Raw genomic sequence first — 22,489 nt, 5'->3', positions numbered from 1 at the left:
AGGAAATTCTGCAGGAATATCTAGGATAAAGAAACGGGCAGTGGGCTGTATCTGTCCTTTACAGGCACATTCCTGTTTTTAATCCTGGAAAAAATTACTTTCCAAGTGGCTCCAGAGAACCAGAGGAGGGGGACATGAATGAGAGTTTGGGAGTGGGGAGGAGTTGCAGACATCTAGACTAGGACTGCCCTAGAGAACTCGAAGGTACTTGATTCAGAATTAAGGAACCTAGGGAGTTTGAGAGTGATGGTAAATAGAGAAGCATGCTACTGGGTGACAATGTCAGCTGTCAGTTTCCTGGTGATTGAAGTGGGATAGTGGGTCTGTCTTCACAGGATTGTTTAATAGATATGAAAATATTTTGTAAACTCTTAAAACCTACTTAAATGCAAGTTAATACCTTATTTTACTTATCCACCTCTCCTAAAAGTCCCTTCTATAAGGGATGGTCAACTAGAAGGCTAACCAACCTTTCTGAAAGTCTGGGCAACTCAGTAGGTGCTACTTCTACAACCTCACCTCACATATGTCCATATCCATTTCCATTTGTACCCTTCAAAGTGCAAGCTTTATTAGGTCTTCCCTAGCTGTCCCTGTCTTCAGAAAGTATCTGTTGTACTCACTGTCCTTCAGCTAACGTTACCTCGTGCTGCTTAGAAGCTTCCTCTGTTAGGCTGGATCAAGAGTGCTGGCTCTGGAGCTAAGCTGCTTGGGTTTGTATCCAGATTCCACTTAATAAATTACTCAATCTTTCCTTATCAGCAAAATGGGGAAAGTAGCCATACTTGATTTTGGAGAATTTTAATGATTAAATGTATCAGGTCAAATAAAATGCTTAGAGCAGTACCTATAACTTGAGCACTTATCAGGGGCATACAAATGAAAATAAGCCTTTGCTTTCATGTGAGTGTAATGGGCAAGATGGAATGAATATTGAGAGGTACATGCTACAGGAACGTCTAGGGTGTGACAAGTCCTTGGGGCCTTTGGGGACCACCTCTAGGGGAAGATAACTTTCTGCCCCCACTGTTTTCCTTTACAGATTTGGTATCAAACCTGCCAAAACATTGTTCTCATACACGTGCCTCCCTTCTCTTGGATAGTAAAACTTTAAGGCCAGCGTTTTTTATTGTACCCAATACCTGACATGTAACATACACAGGCATACGTCATTTTATTGTGCTTCACAGACATTGTGGTTTTTTGTTTAACAAATTGAAGGCAAGACCCTCCACCAGCAGATTACGACTTGCTTTATTGTGGTGGTCTGGAACCGAATTCGCATGTCTTGAGGTATGCCTGTAGGCACTAAGTATGTTTCCTATTCTTGCCGTAACAAATCACCACAAACAAGTGACTTATACTTACTGTCCTAACAGTTTTTTAAAAATTAAACTTTACTGTTGAAAGTATTACAGATGTCCCCTTTTTTTCCCCCCATTGACCCCCTTCACCCCACATCTCCCTCCCTTGCCCAGGCCTTGGGAGGTCAGAAGTCCAAAGTCCGGTTCACTTGGCTAAATCAAGGTGTTAGCAGGCCTGCCTGCCTGCCTGCCTGCCTGCCTGCCTGCCTTCTGAAGGATCTGGGGGAGAATGAATTTTCTTTGCCTATTCTAGAAGCCGCTTGCATTTCTTGGCTCATCACCCCTTCATCTTCAGAGTGCAATCTCTGCTTCCATCTTCCCATCTGTGGCTCTGATCTTCCTGGCCTCCCTTTTACAAGGACCCTGGTTATTACACTGGGCCACCCAGATAATCCAGGGTAATCTCTCCATCTCAAATTCCTTAATTTCGGTACATCTGCAAAATCCCCACAGAAGGTAGCATTGTCTCAGGTCCCAGGAATTAGGACACAGAAATATTTGGAAGGGCCATTCTTTGATCTTTAATATATGGCTCCCAGCTGTATTTTTTTGTTCCTCAAAAATGAGAAGCTTCTAATGTAGAGTCTTGGCGCCTGTAATCTTGTGTCTGGAACACTCAGCCCTCAGGTCTGTGTACTTGCTTTTCATTTGGGTAAAAGTTCTTCTCTGACACATCTCTTCATGTAACTTTTTTTCTTCTTTTCATTGCATCTCTTATTATCTGATACAACTTTTTCTATTTACTGGTCTTCGAGTCATTGCCTTCTCTGTTCTAGTGCTTACGCAGTGCCTGGCGCATCACATGCTAGTTGCTGCTTTGAGTTAAGCCTCTTAAAGGGCAATAGCCATTTAAAATTTTGTATCTCCAGTTGGCACCTGTAGTCCTTGGGTGTTTGGATGGGGAATGGTGAGAGGAGTAGGAGGCTGGAATATGGATTTATGAGTTTCATTATGTAGAGATAATAGGATGTGAAAACAACAACATGTTAGGAGAATGGAGGAGATGGCTCCTGCTGTGAGGATTGGGAAGTTTCACAAAGGAGGTAGGATTTGGATACCTGGTTATAAAACAACAGGAGCCAGGCATAGAGTTGGGACAGAACTGTCAGCGGGGGAGAGGAGGAGAGAGTGATAGCAAGACTCAAAAGCAGCCCAGTTGATAAACATTTGATCATGTATTGACTGTCATGTACACTTAATCCGCATAATCCTAGGTCCGTAGTTCTCCACTTTGAGTGCAGCCCCGGAACTGAGTTCCTCATTGGTTTTGGGATGGGCCCCAGACTTTTTCCCTTTAAGTTCTCCATAATGTGCAGGCTATTCATTTAGGTAAATAGACCACAGTCCCTGTTTTCTAGGTGAGTTAACTTTCCTCCCTCAGGATCTCACAACTGAGTAGTGAGGCTAGTATTAGGTTCCAGGTCTAATTTGAGTTGGATTTCTTAACCAGAGGAACTAGGAAAGGTTAGTATCAAGCTTAATGAAAACAGAAAAGCGGGCTGGAGAGCAGGTTCAGGAATTTTGTGGGATCTGAAACCATATTACCAGGGCTAAACTTGCAGCCCTATTGTGGAGTCAAGAAATGAAGGCAGAGGGTCTGAAACAATTTGGCAAGAGTACAGCTGCGAAGATCCTACTGTGCAGGTCAGAGTGCTAGGCTTCCTGGCTAGGGAGAGGACACACACCTAAGCCTTCACTAAAGAACCCAGACAAAGGACGCATAGAACACGGAATTCCGGCGGACGCGGGGAGGGGACTCGGGGGTGAATTCTGTCAGGACTGGGATAGTCAGGTATTACCGGGCTGTTTGAAAGGTCTAGGCTCATCTACTGGGGGACCCTGGTTACTCTGAATCTTAAAAATGCAACTCAGAACTGCACATTGCCAGTCTCGCTCAGCTGCCCACCACCCACCCTGTAGCTGGCGCACTTTTCGTGCCCATCTGACCTTGTTTCATGACTGACTCCGTTCACCAGCCTTGATTGGGCACAGTCCTCCCACCCCAACCCCCGCAGCTGTGGCCCCAGAGGCGGAGGGGAGGGTGTTTGCCAGGTGCCCAAGCACCACTGGGGCTCGGTTTCCTAACTCTCCGCCCTCTCCCGGAGCGTCGCGGTGGCCACAGCACCGACTGCAGCCGGAAGCTCCCGGCGCCTGGCAACCGGCGCGCGTCCGCCCGGCAGGGCTGCGGCCGCGGGAGCCGCTGCGGGCTGCGCCGGGCGCTCCGCGCTCCTGAGCATCGCAGGGCTGCCGGCCGCCCAGCATGTTCGCCCCGAGCGTGGCGCCCGAGCGCGCGCGCGGCCGCCTGGCCCGCCCCGTCCCGCAGCCAGCCTGGGCCGGGGGCTCGGCTCGGGGCCCCGCCGCCGCCGGCTCCCGCGCTGCCCGCTGCCCCCGCTGCCCTCTCTGACCCCGCTGCCCGAGGCTCAGACCTGGGTGCCACCGTCCTGGGCCGGGCACACGAGGAAGCCCCTTCCTTCCACGGCGGAGCTGCGGGGACAGTGAGTGCGGGCCGTCCGGAGGGCCCAGGGACCTTGCCCGGCCCCCTCCCAGGAAGGGAAAAGCAGCCTGGCGAGGCTCGTGGGTCACTGCGAGTGTTCTCTTCCTGTGAGCCTGGCGGGGAGGCCGGGAGGCCGCCGGGAGGGGCCGGGGGAGGACCCCCGCCAGATGAGCTCCCCTCCCCCCTCCCCCTTTCTGGTGCTGGCCCGCGCTCTCGGCCGCCCCCAGCGGGCAGACCCTCGGCGCAGGGCTCCCTGGAGAGGGGCGGGCGTGCTTACTGTCTCCCACCCCAGCACTTGCGCCCAGCCATGTGGATGGAGCAGCCTTAGGACACCGACCATGTTCATTAGCTAGCCCTGGCCCTGTTTTCACTGCCGATTTTGCTTTGTACCATTTCTGATTTACCTATAATTTGAGCTTATTACTGTTTTCCCGAGGGGTTAAAAAATACTAGAAAAGATTTGTGTGATGCATGTCATCTGTTCTGTATCAGTTGTTTTCCCTACAACCTCTTTGGGGTCATAGACATGAAAACTGTGGAGCCTCTCTCTAGACAAACACAATTTTGCACCCATTTTCTGGGTATTGTCCTCTGAAGCACTGGAATCCCCACTCTTCATCTTACTGACTTTTACCCACATTGCTAATGGTGAGTTAAATCTCCCGTTACAATGGCGTTCCTTCAAAAATGCTTAAGACATTTCCTGTTTTTAGTCCTTACAGTTTTGGAATTGCATTATAATACATCAGTACTTCTCGTTCAAACAGCACTGGAGTACAGAGAGTTTGAGGCGAAAGCGCTCTCTGCTTTCCACTCTTTACTTTCTAACACTTCTGAGTTAACTTAGTGTTTATCCTTCCATTCTTTTTTTAATTTTTATTTGTTTTTTGATCATCATTGGAATCGTGTGGATATTTTTGAGAAATTGCCTTTTTCATTTGAGAAGAATTGGCAAATACCTATCGTATCAGTTTACTTAGGTCTGCATTGAATATTTCGTAGAGGTATCACATAGATGTATGATCATATGGTATAGATTTTTCACAATTTATGTAACCATCTTACATTAAGATTGGTTCCAACTTTTCCTTATTATAAACAATGCAACAATGAACATTCTTACACGTGGGAATAGTTGTACAAAATGAATTCCTTGAAGCAGAATCTCTGGGTCAGGTGTATGTACATTAAAAATTTTTGGTGGAATCTTGTCTTCCAAAAAGTCTTTACTGGTTGACATTTCCATCAACAGGTGGTGTCTAGAAAAACTTGTGTTTATCATTATTTAAACAATTGCTTCCACTTGCTGAGTATTTATTACATGTACAGCACTGCACTGAACACTTTACATGCTTTTTTTTTTTTATTCAAAATATTACTGATGTCCTTTTTCCCCCCATTGACCCCTTCCAACCCTCACCCTCTCCCTGCCCCAGGCCTTCTCCACACTGTTGTGTGAGTCCATAGGTTATGCATATATGCATATAAATTCTTTGGGTAATCTCTCCCCACCCTCCTGCCCACCCCATCTTCCCTCTGAGATCCATCAGTCTGATCCATGCTTCTATGTCACTGAATCTATTTTGTTCATCTGTTTATTATATTCTTTAGATTCTACATATAAGTGAGATCATGTGATATTTGTCTTTCTCTGCCTGACTTATTTCACTTAGCATAATATTCTCCAGGTTCATCCATACTGTCCCAAAGGGAACGAGATCCTTCTTTACAGCTGCATAGTATTCCATGGTGTAAATGTGCCACAGCTTTTTTACCCACTCATCTACTGATGGGCACTTGGGCTGTTCCTAGATCTTAGCTATTATAAATTGCACTGCTATGAACATAGGGGTGCACATATTCTTTCTGATTGGTGTTTTGGGTTTCTTAGGCTATATTCCTAGGAGTGGAATCACTGGGTCAAAAGGCAGCTCCATTTTTAATTTTTTGAGGAACCTCCATACTGTTTTCCACAGTGGCTGCACCGGTCTGCATTCCCACCAGCAGTGCACCAGGGTTCCCCTTTGTCCACACCCTCGCCAGCACGTGTCATTTGTTGATGGCAGCCATTCTGACAGGTGTGAAGTGATACCTCATCGTGGTTTTAATTTGCATCTCTCTGATGACTAGCATCGTTAAACATTTTTTCATATGCCTCTTGGCCATCTGTATGTCCTCTTTGGAGGAGTGTCTTTTCAGGCCCTTTAGTTGGATTGTTTGTCTTCTTCTTGTTGAGTTGTACACTTTGTACACTTTGGAAATTAGCCCCTTATCAGATGCATCCTTGGCACATATGTTCTCCCATGCCGTAGGGTTCCTTTGTGTTTTGAGGATGATTTCTTTTGCTGTGCAGAAGCTTTTTAGTTCTTTACATGTGTTTTTAAATTAATCCTCACTAACCTGTGATAAGAATCACAGGCACTGTTGTTTTCTTCATGGCCCTCTGCTTATGCAGCTCTCAAAGGGCAGAATGAAGATGAGAATCCAAGTTTATTTTACTCCAATGCTTGTGTTCTTTGTCGGGCCTGCATTCCTGGTCAGTAACTGGGAATTGTTTCATGGGGTTGTTAGAGGGTTAAATGGGAACGTGTATGTGGTATTACAGTGTTCCCGGTAGTTCTTTTCTCTTCTGTCGAATTGGATGTGATCCAATGCTTCCTTCGATTCTGGTTCCTCTAGATCCTCTGCCTGTCTAGTCACTTCTCTGTCTTTCCTTTCTCTTCCTGCCTTGCATATACAACTTTAATCCAGTCTCTGGCCTCAGGTCTCACAAGTAAACAGATAAATCTTAAAATTTTCACCTCCCAACCAAACCTATAGTCTTCAACTCCTACTGCTTAGACCCAGGTTATATCTCCACCTGGAGGTTTTGGACTCATGATATCCGAAACTGATCCATTGTTGTCCACCAACCCCAGGCCAGCACTTTCTCTCTGAACTTAATTCATGGTTCCATAATTCTCTTAGTCAACCTAGTTCATAGCCTCCATCATCTTTGACTCCTTTTTCTTTGCTAAACCTCCTAAATCCAATCAATTGTTAATCAAGCCTTCTCCCTGCTGCTTCTCTAATGTAAGCACCCTGGATTATTGTATTAACCTGTCTTCAGCCTCTGCCACACCTCTGTGCAAGCCCTTCGGTGCCCTCCATTGCTCAAAGAAGAAAGCACAAACCGCTCTAAACACTGAGCCACATGAACCAGGGCATATTTGACATTCTTGAAGATATATATTTGTATGTATCAGTGATTATGCCTTTAGGATAAATTCCTGGAAGTGGAATTGCTGGGTCAAACATATATAAAATTTTAAGGACATATATATTGCTAGATCACTCTCTGGAAATGTTATAAAAATGCACATACTGAAACCTGTAAGAGTGCCTAGTTCCTTGAACCCTATCTTACACCGAGTATTAAGGAAAAAATTCTTGCCATTTGTTTGATGAAAGTCATAGCTCATTATATTTATTGGAGTACTAGTGAGGATGAACTTAGTTGACCATTTGTATTTTTTTCTGTAACAAGTTATCTGTTCTGTAATAAATACACTCTCTATAGGGTTCATTTTTATTTTGATTTCTAAGTATCTTTCTTTACGTAAGAGAAATTAAGTTCTTCAGTTTTTTGTGTCTTCATTTGAAAAGTTATTCTGGGAACTTCTGGGCAGAGTGAGCGGACACGAAAGAGACCCCATTCTGCTTCATTATATTTCCAATGTGTGGTGAAATATAATAAGGTAATTTATGGATATGTGGCTGAGCTAGGAACCAAGAGAAGGAAATGCCCAGGTGCCAGAGATGAAGGAGTGTTCACATAGGAAGCCACTGGTGAGCATCTGCTGAAAGCTGGAAGTCACAAAGGAGTACTGTTCCCGTTACTATGACTGCATCACAAATTTCCCCAAAATGTAGTGGTGGAAAACAACTGTGGGTTGTGCTCATGGATTCTGTGGGTCAGGAATTTGGACAGTGCACAGCAGGGACAGCTTGGTTCTGCCTCACCACGTCTGGGGCCTCCAATGGAAGATTTGAAGGCTTGGGGCTGGAGTCACCTGCAGGCTTGTTCACTCCCATGTCGTGTTTGGTGCTGGCTGTGGACTGAGACCTTAGCTGGGGCTGTCAGCTGGAACCTTTATGTATCACCTCTTCTTGCCACCTGGCTTCCTCACAATGGTGGCTGGGTTTCAAAGGTGAGCATCCCAAGAGAGAGAGCCAGAGGAGGTTGTATTAAGTTTTATGACCTCGCCTTGGAAACCACACAGGCACTTCTACTGCATTGAATTGATTGAGGAAGGAAACACAGACTTCACCTCCTGGAGGAGGAACATCAACAGACATTACATTGAAGGAAGAACATATGGGAATGGATATGTATTAGTGCATTCTTCTTTGAAAAATACAACCTGCCACAAGAACCTTGACACTGAGATGATAACCAGAAAAATACCCTCCATTGGTCTGAGGAGGCTGCAAGGAAGCTTGCCATCCACTTGAACTAGGAAAAGAGCCAGTTACTAGCCATTAGAGCTTCATACCCTGCAGAGCTCAAGTATGAGGTCTGGATTCAGATTACTTCATGGTTAAGGAACCACAATCCAAGAAATTGACATATTAACTGGTCTGGCACCTCTGAAACCCAGGTCCAGGCAGAGACAAATGGAAAACCTCTCTGTATAGCAAAGTTTCTGTAGCTCAGGGAACACTGGACTCCTGCAGATAGCAATCTCTCTAAAGATGAGCTCACGGTCAAAGATTACAAACTATATAAGGAAATGAACCACAAGGAAGGAGACTTGGCAGAGTTAGCAGATGGGAGATTTGTATCCCAAAACTAAAAAGTAATAGAACATGATGGAAAAAATTAAATTTACAATATTCAAGGAGATGAAAATGTGGAAACCGTGAGGCAAGAACAGGGGCAGTATGAAAAAGAACAGGAGAGCACATTCTGATTTTGCTGATCACTTCCCTTTGATGTCATGTAATATATTCCTTTGTCCCCTGTATGTCCTCTAAATTGGTAGTTAGATCTAAAGGCTTGATCAAAGTCAGGTTTGACTTTTTTTTTGCAAGGATACTTAGCAGGCATTGTTCTATCAGGAAGTACATCCTGTCATTGATCTGAGCTGCCATTGATGATCATTGCTGTATTAGTCAGGGCTTTCCAGAGAAACAGAACCAGTATATGTATTTTTTTATTTCAAGGATTTGGCTTATGCAATTGTGGGGGTTGGCTGGTAAATCCAAAATTTGAAGGGCAGGCCAGCAGGCTGGAAACTTTCAGCAGGAATTGGTGCTAGAGTTTTGAGGTAGAATTTTCTTCCTCAGGGAAAACTTAGTTTTGTTCTTAAGGCCTTTCAACAGATTAGATATATGGCCCACCCAGATTTTTGAGGGTAATCTCCTTAAAGTCAGCTTACTAGATGTTCACTACATCTACAAAACACCTTCACAGCAACACCTAGATTAGTGTCTAATTAAAGAGCCTAACCAAATCGACACAAAAAACTTCCCTGTCATTTATTTGGATAAATATTTGATTCTCATATGTAGTAGGTTTCAAATCAAGTTGATTCTTTAGTATACTCCAAAGATGATCAGGGAGGTGTTTTTTTAAGAGTATCACAATACATTTATGTATTATGCATAGTTATTACCTTTCAATTCATTGCAGTTAATATTCTTATTAATGTTTATACTCTCATCTTTGTTCAGTGAGAGCCTCTTCCGGTTCCTCATTTTCCTTCCTAACATTGTGAATGGCACCAGCCCCCAGGTCGTCTAGATGCTACTTCATTGACTTCTACCCAGCTTGGCTCTCAGTCTGCTTTGTTCCGGGTTTAGGTCTCACTGCCATTCACCTAGTGGATTCCAAGAGTCTCCTAATTGGCATCCTTGTTCCATCTGCCTTTCAATACTGCTGAAGTTAAAACAATGTTTTAAAATCTTAGGTCTGATCCTTCCTTAGCTTCCATTATTTATGAGTATGGTCTCCAAATAGGGTGCATGAACCTCAAGATAAGACCCGTTGGGAAAAGAAGTAGAATTTCTATTAGATATGTATGGTATTTTAAATTTGGGAAATTGCACCTAGAGTAACACCTAGTAAGTACTCAATAGGTGCCTGTTTAACAAATAGATCAGGGGCTGGCAAACTTCAGTAAAATACAGTGAACATCTCAGGCTTTGTGGGCCATCCTCTCAATTGCAACTACTCAACTCTGCTCTGTGGCCAAAGGAAGCTATAGAAAATATGTAAGCAAATGGGCGTTTGCTTCTGTGTTCCAGTGCAAATCTGCTTACTAAAACAAGTGGCAGGCTTGGATTTGTTCCAGGGACCATAGTTTGCTGACCCCTCGATTAGAGTTTGGGGGAGCAAAAGTTAGGCATTCACAAATTCAGAGTTAATGTTGACTTTATAGAACGTACCTATTATGAATAATGAGAATTGACTTTACTTTCCTTGTATTTTATCTGAAATACACTTGTTCATTTACTTGTTTACTTAATGTCTGTCTCTCTCACGTTTCAAGAGAACAGGGACCCCATCTGGTTTGGTTCATTCTTCCTTATTGTGTGACATATGATTGTAATTCAACACACTTTTGTTAAATGAATAAATGAATGGATGGATAAATAATGAATAGAGAACATTTAATTAATATTTTCTACTAGTTCTAAACTAGATGAAAAAAGATACTGATTTAAAAATATTTGGAATATTTTTAATACAAAAATGTTTAAATGTGCCCATATTTTGGGGTGCCTTTGAAACTATAGTAATTATTTTACAGCTCTTTGTTTTAAGTAATTGGTTAATCTCAGTCCTGTGTCTCTTTACTGTTAAACTGAGAAAGCATTTGATCTGAGTGAGTTTTTGTGGCCTGGTACTTGGTTCTTTTTATTACCTCTTTCTATATGTATGTGTGGTTTTTTAAAACAATCTCTTTTTTGGTCCTATAAAGTATCCTTAATTTTTCTTTTTCCACCAGAATTAGGTGGTGACTGTGTTTTCAGGAAACATCAGGTCAAAACATTTGGTTTTTAGAAGTATTTCAGCACATTCCTTACGTAGTACATTCTTGCAGCTGCGAGCTTTCCCCTCCTAACTTTTTATTATGGAAAATTTCTGTATGATAGAAAACAAATGAGAAAAAAATTTGTCTCTGAAATACCTTTTTTCTTTGTATTTTGTGTCCCGATTCTGGATCAGCATGTCAGTTTCATCAGCATTGTTGAGAGAAGAAAAAATGCCGGCGCTACCTCCTGAAATCAGATTTGAGGCTTCTAATGGCACCAGAAATTCCCTTGACAGTTATTTTCTTTTTGAGAGTAGCTGGAGGAAGGCAGTCATAGAAACACAGAAGTTGAGAAACGGTAACTTCAAATTTACTCTTATTTTACTTAAGAAAATATAGAAATAGTGAATTTGAATATATATATATATTTTTAAAGCAATAAGAGACATTTTATAATTTTTGTAACATTTAAGTAAAAATACTGTCTTAAGCTTGTGGAAAAGAAAAATGGAAGCAAATTAAAATTACTTAACATAATTCTGGCCTGGCTGGGCGTGGCTCAGCGGTTGAGCGTAGACCTAGGATCCAGGCGATCGGGGTTCGATTCCTGGTCAGGGCACATGCCTGGGTTGCGGGCTCGATCCCCAGTTGGGGGAGTGCAGGAGGCAGCCGATCAGTGATTCTCTCATCATTGATGTTTCTCTCTCTCTCTCCCTCTCCTTTCCTTTCTCTGAAATCAATAAAGATACATTTAAAACAAACAAACAAAATTCTGTAACTTGTGGTGGAAACAAACATAAAGAACTACTTCCCTTGATATCAGTGCAGTTTGTGCTCTGTTGAATCATACTATTTTTCATGAAGTGTTCATTTTTAAATACCTCAACTTGGTGTTCTTTAAAAAGTTTTGTATTTTTTAATTAAAAATTTTAAAAATTTCTTTAAAGCTTATTTTATTGTTGAGAGTATTACAGATGTCCCCATTTTCTCCCCTTTACCCCGCTCGCCTGATCTCCCACTCCTCCCCAGGTCTTCACCTGTGTCCATGGGCTGTGCATTTATGCTTATAAGTTCTTTGGTCAATCTCTTCCTGCCCTCCTTCCTTCCTGCCTTCGCTCTCAGATCTGTCAGTCTGTTTCATGCTTCCATGTCCATGGTCCTGTGTTGTTTGTCAGTTTATTTTGTTCCTTAGATTCCACATATAAGTGAGATCATGTGATGTTTGTCTTTCTCTGCCTGGCTTATTTCGCTTAGCATAATACTCTCCAGGTCCCTCCATACTGTCCCAAAGGGTACGAGATCCTTCTTCTTTACAGCTGCATAGTATTCCATGGTGTAAATGTCACATAGCTTTTTATCCACTCATCTACTGATGGGCACTTGGGCTGGTTTTTATATTTTAAGAAACCCAAATCTTTTATAACACCTTTTGTATTAATAATTCTAACCAAAATTGTGTCTCCCTTCCTTTACTGTAGAAAGTATCTTATATCTTACAGTTGCTCAGTAAGGACTAATTTGAGAACTTTTGACATGTAAATGAGTGTATTCATAGCTTTCCCTCTTAATTTCAAATTATAATTGTATTTTTTATTTATCCTGAATTCTGCCATTACCTTTATTGATGGAGATATAATTCTTGAAAATAACAAAATTAAAATTTCTTCTGGTTTTGAAGATATTGCTACAGTTTTTCAACCTTTCCACTTGATTCCCATTAAAGGCACTCAAGAGACACCAGTTTATTTGTCCCCCTACCCCCAAATTTAATTGTTGAAAAAAGAATATTTTTTTTGGTCAAGAGAAACTTTTTTTCCAAAATAGCATTTTATTTTATTTTTTTTTGCAAAAGAGCATTTTGAATATTTAATATAATTCCAGCCACATTAAATACCTTTTTTATTGCTGGGCTAGACTTGCTCAGTAGAGAAAGCTTTAAAAACAATTCTCTATGTTTAGTTTAGTGATCACTCAAATCTTTAATCTCTTAATCTGTTTTTTCCTTTTATGGCTTTTGTTTTGAAAAAATTTAAAAATAATTGGATAACCTCATTGTCCAACGATCTGTGAGGTCAGTAGAAGAAGAAATCTTGGTGCTTTAATGCTGTTGTTTATAGATTTGGTGTGGAATTTTGCAGAGAGATCATTAAAATCAATGCCTGAAATAGAATTCTTTCGTCTCTCATCCCTTGCTCAGGTGATCATGTATTTATACATCTTGATTTTTTTACATAAAAGCAGGAAGGTGAAAAGATTTAAAGTAGCACATAAAAAGACTTTTTAAAAAAATATTTTTTAAAATTTATTTTTAGAGGAAAAGGGAGGGAGAGAGAAATATCTATGTGAGAGAAGAACATCAGTTGGCTGCCTATTGCACGCTCCCTACTGGGGATCAAGCCTGCAACCCTGGCATGTGCCCTGCCGGGCAACCGTTTGGTACACGGAGACGGTGCCCAACCAACTGAGCCACACTGGCCAGGGCAACATAAGACTCTTGAAAGTGCTTTTCAACTCTTTCCAGTGTGAATGTATCTAATATTCTGAGAATTTTAGTTACATAAAATCACAAAGGCAGAGGACAGTGAAGACGGTGGGGATCTGTGAAGCTGTCTCATAGGCAACTCCTAACCACTCTTCCTTACAGTCCCCAGACTAGGAATTCAGGGTATTCTCTTGGGAAAGATTCTAGGTAAAGTACAGTAGCTTAATTTTCTTTACTTAATGACTGATTTAGTACATTTTATTATGCATTATAGTATGTAGGAAAAGAAGTTATATACATTTAATTGAGAAATAATGAAGATGGTTCTGATACTATTTTTGGTTAGAATACACCAGAGCATTTGGTCTAGAAGAGCCCAAAGGACATGTCAAAATGCCATATTTACCAGGATTGCAAAGTTGCCAAAAAAGTGTGAGTTCATCCCCACCAGTTCCTAGCAGAGGGCGGGGAGCTGACACCCAGATGCCTCCAGTCAGGTAAATCCTGTCTATTGGGTTCTCTTCTGTTGAATATTTAGTTGTAGTAGTACTTCTGCTTGGAGGGGTCTTTCTGGCCAGTGAATCTAATTTTTTCTTCCTTACTAATTTTTTTCCATAAAGGATTTGATTTTGTAAATCAGAGTCAGTGATTTTATTCAATTTGACAAGTAGGCGCTTTTCTCAGTTAAGTGACTTTGCCAGAAAGGATATAAGGACTTTCTTTTAAAAATCTTTATTGCCGTAGTGTAGATTGCTCATGAGAATATTGGAATTCTTAGCAATAAAAATAAATGAACTCTGCGATATTAGCAGGTTTCGTTACCCTTGCATTTCACTTTTTGTTTGAAGTGCTATGAGGGGCGATTCTGAATGAGCCTAATGAAGACCCTTCCTTGACTATCAGAAATAAGTTTGTCAGCCAGAATCCTGGCATTTAAAAACATTATTATAAATACCTTTCCAACTGTAAATCAGGCAGACATACTGTTAAAGGAAAGCCCCTTTCTTCAAAGGGATAGATGTATATATATTAGTAAGACAGCCTTCTGTTCTATTTGGTTTATTTATTGGTTTCTGCTTTGGTTTATTTATTTATTCATCAGGTATTTACTGAATGGCCAACCTAAAAAAAAAGACATAGCAATGATAGCAGTCTGATTTGCAGCTCCCTTAACGGGGGAATTTATATTTTCATGTATATTTATAGTTTCATGTAATAAGCTTTAAAGTCATCCAGTTGTACATAGTGTGCAAATATCAGAATCTCAGAGTCTATTTCTTGAGTTTTCCACTAGTATTATTGCTCTCTCTAATTACTCTTGAAATAAATCCTGGTAATATAAATAGAAAACTAGATTATACTAAAATGAAAAGTTGTGATAAGTTTATATGTAAATTGTGAAAATAAATAAGAGCTTTGCAGAAAATTTGGGGGGAAAAAAGAAAATTTATCCATCCTAGCATATCCATTTATATTGTTGGGTGTTCTCACCTAGTCTTCCTTCATTTTCATGTATTTTAATTTTAATTGTGATTTTAGAGTACTTACAGTGTTTTATTCTGCCTTTTTAACATATATACATATATATTTATCTCACTACATAATCTTTAGTTACTGTCCACATCATATTTCATTGATGGTTCCATAGTTTAACTGTGTTTAATAACATAGTTTATTTAAAAGTTCCTGTCCTCACACTTGTAGGTTACCTTGCCTTTTTCACTTTTGTAAATAACACCACAATGAACAATAGCACACATAAAGTCTTTCCCCTCATTTTAAATATTATCTGAGGACAGATTGCCAAGCTCTAAAAATATATAAACCAAATTGCTCTTTCTGAAGTGAGATACAGTGAAACAAGGCAGAATCAGAGGTGGCAGAAGAGAGTTGCCAGTAGAGTAGATGGTAAGAGTTAAGGAGACAGGGTGGCTAGACTGTAGAAAGAAGAGGGCCCATTGGAAACCTGAGTATAAAACCTACTCAGGGACAGTGGATTCTCATCACCAAGATGCCTGTATACTCAGCTCGCTCCTGTCATGTCCCCAGGGGTCACAGACCTTGATGGGGAGGGGAGTAAGAGTGTGGAGGGCTGCCTGCAGCAACGGACTTGTCTCAGTCTAGAACAGTCTTTTTACCTTTCTGTCAGTGCCTGTGATCACCTTAAAGAAACTGGGCACCCAGAAAGCACCCCCTGAATCAGCCTGTCCTGCCTCTAAATTTTCGGTCTTTATGTCACTTCCTACTGTTTTCACTCTATTTCAGTTTATTTTTGTTTTCATTTAAATTTTAGCTGTTTGTGAGATGATTCATCAGCATTTCACATTGACTTGAGTATGAATTTCCTTAAGTCAGTGAAGGATAATTTGAATATATGACAATTGTCTTATGACAAGTGTTTTTCACATACGAAGTGGAAGAAGGGGCTGGGTGCCACAGTGTTCAGGAGGTGCATGGCAAGCATAAATGTTAGATCTGTGCCTGTCTTTGAAACGAGTGTCTCTATTTTAGCCACTCTGGGGAGGACATGTCGAGTTGCCTACAAGTGTTTTATTCTCCTCTGCATATTGCCCAGCGCCCTGTGAAGGAACAGTCCTGGCAAAGCAGGGAAGTACTTGTTTTTGTTTGTTTTGTGTATAAACCTTTACCCTCTTTCCCCCACTCTGTATGTAAATATTTGATTTTAAAATGCTGATAAAAATCTAATGTTTTTTCAAATTTCTTTAATGCTAATAAAAAAATTTCACTGACTCTGGTAATATAACTAATAATAGGAACCCTAGAGGTGAAGAGTATTTACAAGTTGTGGCTGACTTCTAATGCTTAATGTAGGTACAAGAAATTTGGAATCCTTAGGGACCATGTCACCCACAGCAGATTCAACATGATGTTTTCTCTAACAACTACTTAGTATCTAGGTCTATTCCAGAAGGAATGAAAGTTCATTATGTCAGAATTCAGATTGTGGTAATGAACCGGTAAACAGTGCACAAATAAGTGAGTTGTTTAGCTGGAATAGCCAGCTAGCCTGGTAATCTCATCTTGATTCCCTTCCTCGTAGCATCCCCTGAATGATGATTAGCAAGAGTTAAGATAAAAATAAATTGAGAGAAAGATGGGAAAAGTTAGACACAGCACTCATCCACTGGTAAAATTTATTAGCAAAAGCCAAGATACTAAGATGGTTCATATCTGCTTCTGATTAGATTAGTTATGATGGAAGGAGTTTTATTTCTTTAATGTTTACTTAATTTCCATGTGATGTCCTTCAACAAGTGAGTTTCACTGAAAGCATGCTTCTTGTCTCTTACTGCATTTTGAAAAGTTAATGTACCCTGGATTTATAGAGAAGTGATTTTATGATTTCTATAATTTCAGGATAAAGAAGACTAAGGAGCCCTGTGCTGTGGCACCACTCCCGGAGAGAGCAAAAGGTAAGTTGGTTCATCTTTTTCTTCTACCACATGTCTTACTGAGCTGCTGAACACTTATCTTTTTTTTTAAACTTCCTTTTTTCCCACTGATTTAATTGTTTTTGTTTTTTTAATGCTTCTTTGAAGCTTTATTTTATAAATGTAGTGAGTGTTGTGTTCAATATATAATATACCTTTATTATCTCAGGACCCTGGGATAGGCCCTCCTCATCCCTGTGTGGGCCGTTGCAATTTGCCTGCAAACTAGTCTGGCTTGGAATTTCTGACCTTTGAAATCCTTCAACACTGCAACAAAAGCCTAAACCCATGGCCTCTAATTGCATTACTCCCTCCTTCAAAAACAATGCTTCCCCATTTCCCGCAGACTAAAGTATGAAGTCCTTAGCTTGGCATTGAACCTTTACCATCTTCCCCTAACTTGCCTTTCTGGTCTTATCTTCTAATTAATTTTTTTCCTGAATCCTGTGTATCTACAATATCCAACTACAGAAACTTATCTGTTTGCCAGCAGTTTAGGGTCAAAAAAACTACTCTTAAAATTTATTTATTCCTGAGTCTTTGGTGACTAAGAGGGTTTATAGCACCCAGCTGTATTTTCACCTATTTGGAGTATGAGTTCGTTCTTTGAAGCTATAAAATCTGGCATTCTCACCTCCACAGTACTCATGTTTGATCAGAATTTGTTTTTCAAAAATAGACACTGGAAAATCAGTTGAGCCAGGTAATTACCCTTTTAATGATGTCCGAAAGATTATGGAGAATTTCTTGGCAGCTCTGGTATCTAGACTTACTGTCTCATCCCTAACTTTCATGTGTTACCAATTCCTGGGGCCTTATACCAAGGGAGCCATATATGGCATGCGACATGCATATGTCTAGCGTTTAAGTTCTCCAATAAATTCTTACTCATTTCCTGAAGTAATTTTACCCAAAGTTAATGGAAAAGATTCTTGACTCATGTAGTCAAAAGTTTTCCACTTTCTTGTCTTTTGTCAATTGTTATGTAAGCCAGGGTATTCCCACAGTGACAGTATTAACATTTGCGACCAGATAATTCTTTGTTGTGGGGCTCTGTCCTGTGCGATGAAAGATCCCTGGCCTTTACTCACTAGATGTCACTTACACCTCACAAGTGTGCTCATCAAAAAGGTCTCCAGATGTTACCAAAGGTCCATAGGGTGGGAAAACCACTCCCAACTGAGAACCACAGGGTTAAGTATAACATTATTAGCATTATATGTTAGTTACTACTTGTCCTTCAGACTATCAGCTGTTTCCTTTTTTATCTATGTGTAACAATTATTTCTTTACCAGTTTAAAATTTTTAAACCTTACTTATTTTATGATAATCAGAGTTATCTCCATCTCTTCTATGATTTTGCACTTATGGACTAATGGAGTTAATGGAGGACCTCCAAAGAAACCACAAACACTAAAATTGCTAAGACCTTTCTTGACATTGTTGGTAGCAATCGGAATTGACTTTTTAGGAGTTTTGCAAGTCCAGTCTCTGGACGTTCATAAGGGTAAATAGTCATGAACTTCTCCTTGGAAAGATCCTTTTTCTGAATTTCCACATACTATAAACAAGTTCTGTTCTTGGGCTTCCTCTTCATCCCTCAACAAGACGAAGGTCCCTGCCCTGTGGAGCTTACATTCTAGTGAGAGAATACAGCCGACCACCATTAAATATGATAAAGAAGTCATTGCCTAGTATATCAGAAGGTGAAAATATAATAGAAACATAATAGAACAGGGGAAGGGAGATCAGGAAGTCTGGGGCCAGAACAGGTGTAATGGAGAAGGTAATATTTGAGCCAAGACTTGAAAGAGGTGATGGAATTAAAGTCCCAGGAAACAGTTATTCTTTTGGAGCCAGCAAAGATGCCAGGGTGGGATGGTACCTGGCCTGTTGGGAGACATCAGGAGTCAGGTGTTCCTAATCTGAGAGTGAGGAAGGTCAGGTAAGAGAGGTGGACAGCTGAGCTTGTAGGACTCTGGAAGGGACACTGTATCTAGCTCTGATTGAAGTGAGGAGCCATTGAATAATTTTAACAAAAGAGTGATTTTCTTGTGATCAGATTTGAGTGTTTAAGGGATCATTTGGCAACTGTCATCTATTTCAATAGTTAACATCTTTTAAGAAATGGCCGGTAGAACTTCCACCTCTGGCTCTGATAGAATAGCTTCTATCAGACGGCTTTATCGCTGAGAATTAGCATAAGAGCTAATTATAAAAATACAATAAAATAGATTTTGTACTAAATAAGTACTATAAAAGTAATATACAATGTATTTATTATTATTATAAAAATAATAAAAATATTAAAAAGCAACTGCTTTAAGGTGTCAAGAGCTCTCATTTCCAACAGGACTTGAGAAGCTGAGATTCTGGAGACATAACTGCAGAGAAGTGAGCCCCAAATTCTGTGAGCAGTTTTCCCCCAGGTGTTTGCCTGTTCCTGAGGGGCATGTCTGCCCGTCATATTTCAGGACCTCAAGCAGAAAACAGCTTCTTGGAGGTGAAAGACCTGAGCAGAGGTTTCAGTAACTTAGCATTTGCTGGGGAGACAGAGGGAGGTTGAGGCCTACCCAGGAGAGCCCTTAGTGAACTACCAGGCTCTCAGTGAAAACTCCCCAAGGACCACACACTACAAAGGCGTCCCAAGAAGAGACTAGCTTTAAAACAGCCTACAGCCCAGCCTTGACCGGATTAAAGTGGCTGCTGCCAGGAAATGAAATCTCTCTGCAAAACTATAAGATGAACCAGAGCCTTGCAGGTAAATCATTTGGGAAACTCGTTTTCTTTGGAGGAGTCTTTTAATATTGATTCAATCATTTTAATTTTAGGACTCTTAAGGCGTTCTAATTCTTCAGTCGATTTGGGTAAGTTATATTTTCTAGAATTTTTTGGTATTTTGTCTAAATTTTCAAATTTATTGGCCTAATGTTTAGTCTTTGCTCTTTTTGTACTTCTGTCCCTCTTCTTCTAATATTACTTATTTGTTCCTCTGTCTTGTTTCTGTGATTACTCTCACCAGAGGCTTTCCTTTTTTAGTCTTTTCAGTGAAGAACTCTTGTCTTTTTAAAAAAATCTTTCTCATTGTAATTTGTTTTCTACTTCATTGATTTCTCCTCTTTTCTGTACTGTCTTTTTCCTGCCATGTCCTTTGGGTTTATTCTTTCCTAATGTCTATCTTATAACGAGCTCATTAATTTTCAGCCTTCTATTCTCACATAGGAATTTTAGAAAATTATACCCTAAACCACAGAGAGGTTTACACCCTAAATTTCCCTTTTGCCTCACCACATAAGTCTTGTAGTATCTTCTCTATCATCTACTTAAATGTTTATTATGATTTCTTTTTTGATTGATGCATAATTTAGAATGTGTATATAAATTTCTAAATATTTGAGAATTTTTACATTTATCTTATTGTTAACAACTTCAACTTAATTTTATTGGTCTGTATGATAAGTTCTTTGAAGTTTTTCGAATATTGCTTAATACCTAGAATCTAGTTAATTTGTAGCCAGAGGGTCTTCCTAAGATCAAGCACATGGCAGTGCTGGGAACAGGAATATGGATCATAATCTTGCCCTCCACTCCCTCTGTCCTTCCCAGTCATGCTACACACGCAGTACACCCAAAACAAACCAAATACCCAACCACCTTGGAGATCTGAAGGCATCTTGTTTTGTTACTTGAAACTGAAGTGAAATAATAGTCTTTTCCAAACACTTGTGTGTTCCTAAATAGAAATATTTATATATATTTACATATTTAGGGCAATATGTAGTGATTACATGGGAACTTTGAATTTGATGGATCTGGGTTCAAATCCTGCCCCTAACAGTTGCTAGGTCTTTGCCGTTGGGCAAGAATTTAAGCCTCCATGAAACTTTTTAAAATTTGTAATCCGAGATAGTACTAGTTACCTGCTTCATGGTTGTGTAGATGAAATAGATGAAAAGAGTACTTGACATAGAGAGATCACTCAGTAAGTGTTCACCTCTTATTGCAATTGCTACCACCTTAATAGAGGCTTGATTAATGCCTTTTCAGTTAGAAAAGGGCTCATTTTGCTTTATAATTTCACTATGTTACTTCACTTAGTATTTATGAGAAACAGTTTTATTTGGAGAAAATGACTTGATAAGCATCTAAAGTATTACATGAGCTAATTATTTATAGAGATACATTTTTTATGGAGAATACATTTTTATAATTATTTATAGAGAATAAATGCCACAGCCATCCCATGTTACAGACACAGATTTAGTTTTAGATAGTTAAATGCAAGCATTACAGGTGTTTTTAGTGAAATATTTTTTGAGATGACTTATCACAATCACTTTAGAAAGTAAGTAGCAACATTTCTACTTCAAAGAACTCCTAGTGCTTGATGGTTGTTTGAGGAACAGACATCTTGCTTGCACCTTATTTTAGAGATTATCGTTAATGTGTGATTATTTGAATTTTAGCAGCTGGTCTTTTCTCCTGACAGATTCTGGCTTCAGCGACCCTCTCGCTGGAGCACCATCCCACTACTTACAGAGACTTTCCAAAATGGCCATACTGGAGTATGACACCATTCGTCAGGAAACCACCAGGAAGTCCAAAAAGGGTAAGCGACGAGAGCTGCGAGACTGCTGGTAACTCACACGGCCTGACGCTTTCTTCACTCACCTTTGAGGCTTATACTTCTCCCCTTTCCTTCTTTTTCTTTCTTTTTGATATGTGATATGATATGCAATGATATATGTAACAATGGAAATGTAAATAGGAAATAAATATTTTGTTACATTCAGAATAATTCATGTTTGTTAACTTTACAAAGAGACATTTAAGTTGTGGTTTATGCAGACATAAGCATAAGAAAAATTATATTGCAGCCCAGATGGAGTGGCTCAGTTGGTTGAGTGTTATCCGGTGCAGGGAATATATGGAAGGTAACCGATTGATCTCTCTCTCTCTTTCTCTCTCTCTCTCTTTCCCTTTCCCTCTCTCTAAGCATGTCCTCAGGCGAGGATTTAAAAAAATTATATCGCATTAATTTTATGCACATTGATTATGTTTTTTTGATCCAACTTGTGAAGTGTTTTGAGTGCCTCTCTGTACAATAACATTCACTAAGAGCTGCAGAAAATTCGAGAAAAAGTGACCTCTTCTTGTTGGGGTTGAAAAGCGCCCAATTAAAATCCCTCCTTTTCCCTGCTTGAGCGTGAAACAGTTGTGAGGTAAGTATTCAAGCAGATGAAGATGAAAATATTAGCTTTGTTTGCTCATAAAACCTGGAAGGGAAATCCTGGCTTAGATGTGTGGTACCTCCTGACACTGAACTTCAGAATTGGGCCAATGCACACAGCCAGGGAGTGCTGACATCAGCTCCAGCTCACCTGCCGAGGCCAGGTCTTCACAGCCAAGCAGAACAAGGCTTCTCCACTGTGTAGACAGGTGGGTCCCTGAAGGGGGCTGGGAGAGGGAGACTCACTCCTCTGTGGGGAGGAGAGGGAAGGTCCAGATCAAGAGGACACCACTCCCCTAGAAAGCCCGAGGGGTGGGGGAGAAGTGCTTGTCAGTCCACCTCCTTGAGGAACTGGGAGAAATCCAGGACACCAATGCCCATGATCCAGTGAGAGTGGGATACAGGCCACCACAGAACCACAGGGCGTCACAGAGGTTCAAGAACAGG

At 40.4% G+C, this 22,489-nt stretch overlaps 1 protein-coding gene across 2 annotated transcripts; it reads left to right on the top strand.

The window, feature by feature from the left end:
- The first annotated feature begins 10,572 nt into the window (after positions 1 to 10,572).
- On the top strand, positions 10,573 to 21,610 carry C16H8orf89 (chromosome 16 C8orf89 homolog). 2 transcript variants are annotated; one of them, XM_087825177.1, is made up of 5 exons: positions 10,573 to 11,235; positions 13,706 to 13,856; positions 15,871 to 15,970; positions 16,745 to 16,793; positions 21,302 to 21,610. In XM_087825177.1, the coding sequence occupies exons 1-5, from the start codon at positions 11,073 to 11,075 to the stop codon at positions 21,451 to 21,453; spliced, it is 615 nt and encodes a 204-aa protein (XP_087681303.1). In that variant the 5' UTR covers positions 10,573 to 11,072; the 3' UTR covers positions 21,454 to 21,610. The 2 variants fall into 2 exon arrangements, 1 of the variants encoding a protein (XP_087681303.1); XR_015715756.1 differs by lacking the exons at positions 10,573 to 11,235; positions 13,706 to 13,856; positions 15,871 to 15,970; positions 21,302 to 21,610 and adding an exon at positions 19,644 to 19,679 and having other exon boundaries at positions 16,070 to 16,793.
- The last annotated feature ends 879 nt before the right edge of the window (positions 21,611 to 22,489 follow it).

Source organism: Miniopterus natalensis, chromosome 16 (assembly GCF_054644295.1).
Source record: "Miniopterus natalensis isolate mMinNat1 chromosome 16, mMinNat1.hap1, whole genome shotgun sequence".
In the NCBI taxonomy this organism is placed as follows: Eukaryota; Metazoa; Chordata; class Mammalia; order Chiroptera; family Miniopteridae; genus Miniopterus; species Miniopterus natalensis.
The sequence above is the reverse complement of the archived record's forward strand: the minus strand, read 5'-3'. Positions and strand labels throughout refer to the sequence as shown.